This window comes from Pleurodeles waltl, chromosome 1_1 (genome assembly GCF_031143425.1).
Source record: "Pleurodeles waltl isolate 20211129_DDA chromosome 1_1, aPleWal1.hap1.20221129, whole genome shotgun sequence".
In the NCBI taxonomy this organism is placed as follows: Eukaryota; Metazoa; Chordata; class Amphibia; order Caudata; family Salamandridae; genus Pleurodeles; species Pleurodeles waltl.
Genome location: NC_090436.1, coordinates 7,764,712 through 7,774,133, shown reverse-complemented (window position 1 = coordinate 7,774,133; position 9,422 = coordinate 7,764,712). Strand labels below are relative to the sequence as shown.

Below are 9,422 nucleotides of genomic sequence, written 5' to 3'. Positions count from 1 at the left end.
GAAGAGGATGTTTAAAGTGACACAGGGGGCAGTTACCACACAAACACACACACACACCCACAACCCCCCCCCCCACACACACAGCACCTCACACACACCCATCTCTCTCTCACACACACATGCAGCGTCCTGGACTGTGGGAAGGGGATGTTTAAAGGGACACTGAGAGCAGTCACCACACAGACACACCGACACACATCTCACACACACACACACACACACGCAAGCAGCCTCCTGGGCTGTGGGAAGGGGGTGTTTAAAGGGACGCTGGGAGCAGTTACCACACAGACACACCCACTCACACACATCTCTCTCTCACACACACACACACACACACACACACACACACAGCACCCCTGCACATACACAAGCAGCCTCCTGGACTTTGGGAAGGGGATGTTCAAGTGGTTGCTGGGAGCAGTTACCACACAGACACACCCACCCACCCACACACATCACATACACACACACACACAGCAGCCCTACACATACACAGGCAGCCTTCTGGACTGTGGGAAGGGGATGTTTAAAGTGACACTGGGAGCAGTTACCACACACACACACACACACACACACACACACACACAGGGGCACCTCACACACATGCACATACACACACACACACACACACACACACAGGCAGCCTCCTGGACTGTGGGAAGGGGATGTTTAAAGTGAGGCTTGGAGCAGTCACCACACAGGCACACCCACCCACACACATCTCACACACACAAGCAGCTTCCTAGACTGTGGGAAGGGGGTGTTTAAAGGGATGCTGGGAGCAGTTACCACACAGACACACCTACCCAACACACACACACCTCACGCCCATACACAAACACACACACACACACACAAGCAGCCTCCTGGACTGTGAGAAGGGGATGTTTAATGTGACGCTGGAAGCAGTTTCCACACAGAGACACCCACCCACTCACATCTCACACACACACACAAGCAGCCTTCTGGACTGCGGGAAGGGGATGTCTAAAGAGAAAAAAACAAACCCACACACAGAAACACACACACAGACTGTGGGAAGAGGAGGATGTTTAAAGTGACACTGGGGGCAGTTACCATACACCCCAGGGCCCAGACATGCCCCCCCAGACGTCCACATGGCCCCACCCACACACAGCATCCCTGTACACACAGCACACCTGCACACACACACACACACAGCACCCCTGCACACACACACACAGCACCCCTGCACACACACACACAGCACGCCTGCACACACAGATAGATAGACAGACAGACAGATAGATAGGCAGACAGTCAGATAGATAGATATATAGATCAGCATTTCCATACAAAAATGCCTTTTTTAATTTGCTAATAAAATTTGCACAGTTTGACGAATCTTCACAAAACTTTCCCAAAAAGTGCTCTTTTTTGCTTATGTGGGAATAGAAAGATTCGGGGTTGTCCATAAAGCAAGGGCCATGAAACAATGGGGGGTGCCCCAAAAGGCAAAATCCTTTTGCATTTTCCATAGACCCTTTTAGACAGTGCTACTACAAAAACTGCTGAACAAAGTACACCAAATCTGGGAGAAAGCTAGATCTTGTTCTAGAAAGTGTGATTTGGTGCAAACCCATTCTGAAGTTTTTGAGAGATTAAGGTTTGGGTGAAGGGTTGAGTTTGAGGGACTCAAACCCAATTTTTAAAAATGGAGCATTCTGATTGGTCCACACAGCTTTTTTCCCTTGGCCAAGTTCGCTCCTGTGGGCATCAGACTCCAGCAGGAGTGAGCACTCTGATTGGCTGCCTGCAGCATGAGACAAAAATTGCTAGTAGCTATTACAGGACTCAGGGAATTAGTCCCATCACAAATGATAATGTTAGTTGGTATTGTAGAGATACTCTGCCCTGCACAGCTCTGTGGTGGGGACCAAGAGGGACCCCTCCTGGGCCAAAATAAAAAAAAGAAACCATCGATGATGATGCTGTGGTGTGCACTGGTGTGTTGTACTATGGTTTGTCGCCAATCAGCTGACACTGTGCTCAACACCAGCTGGAGGTGTTTCTGCTCTGCAGGGTACACACCAGATGCTGCTAGGTACTGCTGTGTTGTGTTCACTGCTCTCCATTGTTGGACTTCCCTTGTAACACACTTTGTTGTGTCTTGTGATAAAGTAAAGCTGCTGTGTCAGGATTGTGCAGTGACTTCGCTGTGCACTTGCAACACCACGCACAGCAGGGAGGGGCGCACACCAGGTAGGGGCGCACATCAGGTAGGGGCGCACAGTAGGTAGGGGTGCACAGCAGGTAGGGACGCACAGCAGGTAGGGGCGCACAGTAGGTAGGGGCGCACAGCTGGTAGGGATGCACAGCAGGTGGGGTGCACAGCAGGTAGGGATGCACAGCAGGTGGGACGCACAGCAGGTAGGGACGCACAGCAGGTAGGGGCGCACAGTAGGTAGGCGCGCACAGTAGGTGAGAACGCACAGCAGGTAGGGGCGCACAGCAGGTAGGGGTGCACAGCAGGTAGGGGCGCACAGCAGGTAGGGACGCACAGCAGGTCGGGTCGCAAAGCAGGTAGGGGCGCACAGCAGGTATGGACGCACAGCAAGTAGGGACGCACAGCAGGTAGAGGTGCACAGCAGGTAGGGACACACAGCAGGTAGGGGCACACAGCAGGTAGGGGCATCCTCTAGATAGGGGTGCACCTGGCATTACTACTACTGAGAGACTGCACTCTGCATCCAGACCACGCCAGCCTTCTCCATCATCCTTCTCAGCGGGTTCAAAGGAACATAGCGCCTGGAGCTCTGGTGCTACATTCTAGCGCCGCACACCGACCGGCGGTTCACTCACCTCCGCCTGGGCCCAGAAGGAGTCCCTCTTGCTGCGCCGCATCTCCAGCGCAGGGTTTGTCTTCCTGTAATTGGTCCCCTGGAAAGAAGGAAGAGGAAGTTGATGTTAGTACGTTTGTGATGTCACGTTCTCCTTTGAGAGTCTATAGCACTGAAAGACCTTATTTTTGGACAATGAGGTGGCTGGAAGAACTGGGCTACAATAGGAAACACACAAAAGGGGATTGGAGAAATGCTTGCAATTTGTCTACCACTGGCAAACACTCAGGGAGGCATCCCAGCCCATCAGGTTTGCTCCTCAAGCCACCGCAGTTTGGACCCAGCAATATGCTAATCAGTCTTGACCCTGCTCATCAGGGGAAGAGTCCAGTCCGAACTGCCAGGCCGGGTCCTCCCTGGACCGGAACACAAGCCACCCGGGCCGGTGTCACCCTAGTTAGAGCTCTTCAGCTGCATCCAGCTCGGTTCCACTGGCACAGTGCGCCGGGGGCCCACATCTGGGCATACCTGGGGCACTTAGGACATTACATCAAGCACACAAAGGGTGATGGGAGAAATGACTGTAATTTGTCAAACCACTGGCAGCAGCTCTCTGTCCCATCCCATGGGCTGTTCTCATTCAAACAGGGTCAAGGCTGATTTGCAAATGGCTGAGTCCAAACTGGGGTGGTCTGGTGAGCAGAATAACGGTGGACTGGGATGCGATCCCGAGTGATAACCAATGACTGAGATGAATTCAAGCGTTCCACCCATCACTTTTTTATATACTTCAGTGTGTCACCCTAGTGGGACGAGTATACCTAGACTTGAGTCCTGTACACACTGGAACCAAACTATACCTGGCTGAAGAGCCCTGACCAGAGTGAACCTGGCCCCAGGATGCTTGTTTCCGGTCCTGGGAGGACCTGGCCTGGCAGTTCGGGCTGGGCTGTTCCCATTGGAGCAGGGTCAAAGCTGATTAGCAACTGGCTCGGTCTAAACTGGGGTGGTATGGTGGGCAAAATACAGCTGGACTGGGATGCGGCCTTGAGTGGTTGAGATTAATTCAAGCACTCCAGCCACCATTTTTTTGCATACTTCCGTGGACTACGCTAGGAGGCGGTGACAACCGGCTGTCCTCCTGGTGTTCAGCAGACTTTAGACACACCAGTGCCTCTGAGAACAGAAGAGGCCAGAACTGCACAAGGACCGGTACTTCTGCATTTGACTGCCCTGGGGCACCTCTTGGTCCATAGCCTACTCAGGCAAGGGTGGCAAGGGTTCCAGGCACCCCCAGTCACCCTCTCTCTGCTTCCTGGGTCTCCCATCTGTACAGAAGTGACGGGAGAGACCTGGGGACCACCTGCTCGGCTCCAGGAGCATGAAACAACCACCTTGTGGCTAGTAACTCGCTACTGTCGGTGACAAAATGTGCTGTCAGGTGCTTTCCATCATGTGAGGGCTGACCTGAAGGAAGCGGGGAAGCTCGGCTAGACAGCGAGATCAGCTGATCCTAACACCAGGGAAGCTCAGCTACACTGAGAGATCAGCTGATCCCTAACAACAGGGAAGATCAGCTACACTGAGAGATCAGCTGATCCCTTGCACCAGCAAAGCTGGGCTACACTGCGAGATCAGCTGATCCTTCACAACAGGGGAGCTGTGCTATGCTGAGAGATCAACTGATCCCTAACAGCAGGGAAGCTGGGTTACACTGGGAGATCAGCTTATACCTAACACCAGGGAAGCTGGACTACATTGAGAGATCAGCTGATCCTAACACCAGGGAAGCTGGGCTACACTGAGAGATCAGATGATCCCTAACACCAGATGAGCTGGGCTACAATGAGAGATCAACTGATCCCTAACACCAGGGAAGCTCACTACACTGGGAGACCAGCAGATCCCTAACACCAGGGACGCTGTGCTACACTGAGAGATCAACTGATCCCTAACACCAGGGAAGCTCGGCTACACTGAAAGATAAGCTGATCCCTAACACCAGGGGACCTGGGCTACACTGAGAGATCAACTGATCCTCAACACCAGGGAAGCTGGCTACACTGAGAGACCAGCTGATCCCTAACACCAGGGGAGCTGTGCTACACTGAGAGATCAGCTGATCCCTAACATCAGGGAAGCCCGGCTACACTGAGAGATCAGCTGATCCCTAACACCAGGGGACCTGGGCTACACTGAGAGATCAACTGATCCTCAACGCCAGGGAAGCTGGCTACACTGAGAGACCAGCTGATCCCTAACACCAGGGAAGCTGGGCTACACTGAGAGACCAGCAGATCCCTAACACCAGGGGAGCTGTGCTACACTGAGAGATCAACTGATCCCTAACACCAGGGAAGCTGGCTACACTGAGAGATCAGCTGATCCCTAACAAAGGGAAAGCTGGGCTACACTGAGAGACCAGTAGATCCCTAACACCAGGGAAGCTGGGTTACACTGAGAGATCAACTGATCCTTAACAGCAGGAAAGCTAGGCTACACTGACAGATCAGCTGTACCCGAACAGTAGGGAAGCTAGGCTACACTGAGAGATCAGCTGATCCCTAACACCATGAAAGCTGGGCTACACTGAGAGATCAGCAGATCCCTAATGCCAGGGAAGCTGGGCTACACTGAGAGATCAGCTGATCCCTAATACCAGAGGAGCTGGGCTACTCTGAGAGATCAAGTGATCCCTAACACCAGGGAGGTTCGCTACACAGAGAGACCAGAAGATTCCTAACACCAGCAAAGCTGGGCTACACTGAGACCAGCAGACCCCTAACACCAGGGAAGCTGGCTACACTGAGAGACCAGCAGATCCCTAACACCGGGGAAGCTGGGTTACACTGAGAGATCAACTGATACTTAACAGCAGGGAAGCTAGGCTACACTGAGGGATCAGCTGATCCCTAACACCAGGGAAGCTGGGCTACACAGAGATCAGGTGATCCCTAGCACGAGGGAAGTGGGGCTACACTGAGAGATCAGCTGAGCCCTAACAAAAGGGAAGCTGGGCTACACTGATAGATCAGCAGATCCCTAACTAAAGAGAAGCTGTGCTACACTGAGAACTGATCCCTGACATCCTGGACGCTGGGCTACACTGAGAGCTGATCCCTAACTGGAAAGCATGACTGATTTCACAGGTGACATGATCCCTAACCCAAGAGAAGCTTTGCTACATTCTCAGGTGTTCACACTCCTAAGCCGAGGGAATTTTGTCTACATTCACAGGTGATCTGATCCCAACCCGAGGGAAGCTTGGCTATATTCACAGGTGATCTGATCCTTACCATGAGGGAAGCTTGGCTGCATTCACAGGTGGCATAATCCCTAACCTGAAGGAAGCTTAGCTGCATTCAGAGGTGACATGATCCCTAGCCTGAGGGAAGCTTGGCTGGATTCACAGGTGACATGATCCCTAACCTGAAGGAAGTTTAGCTGCATTCAGAAATAAACTGACCCCTAACCTGAGGGAAGCGTAGCTGCATATAGAGATAAATTTAACCCTAACACCAGGGAAGCTTGGCTACATTCACAGGTGATCTGATCCCTAACCCCAGGAAAGCTCGGATACATTCACAGGTGATCTGACCCCTAACCCGGGGAGACTTGGCTACATTCACAGGTGATCTGATCCCTAACCTGAGGAAATCTTGGCTGCATTCACAGGTGACCTGATCCCTAACCGGGAGGAAGCTTGGCTGCATTCACAGGTGACATGATCCATAACCTGAGGGAAGCTTAGCTACATTCAGAAATAAACTGACCCCTAACCAGAAGGAAGCGTAGCTGCATATAGAGAAAAATTAAACTCTAACACCAGGGAAGCTTGGCTACATTCACAGGTGATCTTATCCCTAAGCAAAAACAACAAGTGATGGACGGAATGCTCAACATTGTCAAACACTCACCCCCAGTCATAGATCTGGGTTTAATCCATCGTTCTTTTGCTCACCATGCCACCCCAGTTTGGACCCAGCCATATGCAAATCAGTCTTGACCCTGTTCCTCATGGGAACCGTCCAGACCGAACTGCCAAGCGGAAACAAGCATCCTGGGACCGGTTTCGGGGTTTCACCCCTCATCAGCCAGGCTAGCTTGAATCCAGTGGCATGGGAAGCACGGGACCCACGTCTGGGCATACCCTTCCCACTTAGGGCGACAAAGCAAAAACAACAAGTGATGGACGGAATGCTGAACATTGTCAAACACTCACCCCCAGTCATAGATCTGGGTTTAATCCATCGTTCTTTTGCTCACCATGCCACCCCAGTTTGGACCCAGCCATATGCAAATCAGTCTTGACCCTGTTCCTCATGGGAACAGTCCAGACCGAACTGCAAAAACAACAAGTGATGGACGGAATGCTGAACATTGTCAAACACTCACCCCCAGTCATAGATCTGGGTTTAATCCATCGTTCTTTTGCTCACCATGCCACACCAGTTTGGACCCAGCCATATGCAAATCAGTCTTGACCCTGTTCCTCATGGGAACAGTCCAGACCGAACTGCCAAGCCGGGTCCTCACTGGACCGGAAACAAGCATGCTGGGACCGGTTTCGGGGTTTCACCCCTCATCAGCCAGGCTAGCTTGAATCCAGTGGCATGGGAAGCACGGGACCCACGTCTGGGCATACCCTTCCCACTTAGGGCGACAAAGCAAAAACAACAAGTGATGGACGGAATGCTGAACATTGTCAAACACTCACCCCCAGTCATAGATCTGGGTTTAATCCATCGTTCTTTTGCTCACCATGCCACCCCAGTTTGGACCCAGCCATATGCAAATCAGTCTTGACCCTGTTCCTCATGGGAACAGTCCAGACCGAACTGCCAAGGCGGGTCCTCACTGGACCGGAAACAAGCATCCTGGGACCGGTTTCGGGGTTTCACCCCTCATCAGCCAGGCTAGCTTGAATCCAGTGGCATGGGAAGCACGGGACCCACGTCTGGGCATACCCTTCCCACTTAGGGCGACAAAGCAAAAACAACAAGTGATGGACGGAATGCTGAACATTGTCAAACACTCACCCCCAGTCATAGATCTGGGTTTAATCCATCGTTCTTTTGCTCACCATGCCACCCCAGTTTGGACCCAGCCATATGCAAATCAGTCTTGACCCTGTTCCTCATGGGAACAGTCCAGACCGAACTGCCAAGCCGGGTCCTCACTGGACCGGAAACAAGCATCCTGGGACCGGTTTCGGGGTTTCACCCCTCATCAGCCAGGCTAGCTTGAATCCAGTGGCATGGGAAGCACGGGACCCACGTCTGGGCATACCCTTCCCACTTAGGGCGACAAAGCAAAAACAACAAGTGATGGACGGAATGCTGAACATTGTCAAACACTCACCCCCAGTCATAGATCTGGGTTTAATCCATCGTTCTTTTGCTCACCATGCCACCCCAGTTTGGACCCAGCCATATGCAAATCAGTCTTGACCCTGTTCCTCATGGGAACAGTCCAGACCGAACTGCCAAGCCGGGTCCTCACTGGACCGGAAACAAGCATCCTGGGACCGGTTTCGGGGTTTCACCCCTCATCAGCCAGGCTAGCTTGAATCCAGTGGCATGGGAAGCACGGGACCCACGTCTGGGCATACCCTTCCCACTTAGGGCGACAAAGCAAAAACAACAAGTGATGGACGGAATGCTGAACATTGTCAAACACTCACCCCCAGTCATAGATCTGGGTTTAATCCATCGTTCTTTTGCTCACCATGCCACCCCAGTTTGGACCCAGCCATATGCAAATCAGTCTTGACCCTGTTCCTCATGGGAACAGTCCAGACCGAACTGCCAAGCCTGGTCCTCACTGGACCGGAAACAAGCATCCTGGGACCGGTTTCGGGGTTTCACCCCTCATCAGCCAGGCTAGCTTGAATCCAGTGGCATGGGAAGCACGGGACCCACGTCTGGGCATACCCTTCCCACTTAGGGCGACAAAGCAAAAACAACAAGTGATGGACGGAATGCTGAACATTGTCAAACACTCACCCCCAGTCATAGATCTGGGTTTAATCCATCGTTCTTTTGCTCACCATGCCACCCCAGTTTGGACCCAGCCATATGCAAATCAGTCTTGACCCTGTTCCTCATGGGAACAGTCCAGACCGAACTGCCAAGCCGGGTCCTCACTGGACCGGAAACAAGCATCCTGGGACCGGTTTCGGGGTTTCACCCCTCATCAGCCAGGCTAGCTTGAATCCAGTGGCATGGGAAGCACGGGACCCACGTCTGGGCATACCCTTCCCACTTAGGGCGACAAAGCAAAAACAACAAGTGATGGACGGAATGCTGAACATTGTCAAACACTCACCCCCAGTCATAGATCTGGGTTTAATCCATCGTTCTTTTGCTCACCATGCCACCCCAGTTTGGACCCAGCCATATGCAAATCAGTCTTGACCCTGTTCCTCATGGGAACAGTCCAGACCGAACTGCCAAGCCGGGTCCTCACTGGACCGGAAACAAGCATCCTGGGACCGGTTTCGGGGTTTCACCCCTCATCAGCCAGGCTAGCTTGAATCCAGTGGCATGGGAAGCACGGGACCCACGTCTGGGCATACCCTTCCCACTTAGGGCGACAAAGCAAAAACAACAAGTGATGGAC

The 9,422-nt window shown here is 52.5% G+C and overlaps 1 protein-coding gene across 2 annotated transcripts in view; it reads right to left on the bottom strand.

Annotated features, from left to right (window-relative positions):
* The window catches only part of LOC138250331 (drebrin-like), a 387,037-nt gene that overhangs the window by 128,325 nt on the left and 249,290 nt on the right, over positions 1 to 9,422 (bottom strand). For both annotated transcript variants that reach the window (XM_069205131.1, XM_069205216.1), the window contains exon 6: positions 2,824 to 2,901. In XM_069205131.1, coding sequence (XP_069061232.1) covers positions 2,824 to 2,901 — 78 coding nt within the window. The remainder of the gene's footprint in view (positions 1 to 2,823; positions 2,902 to 9,422) is intronic.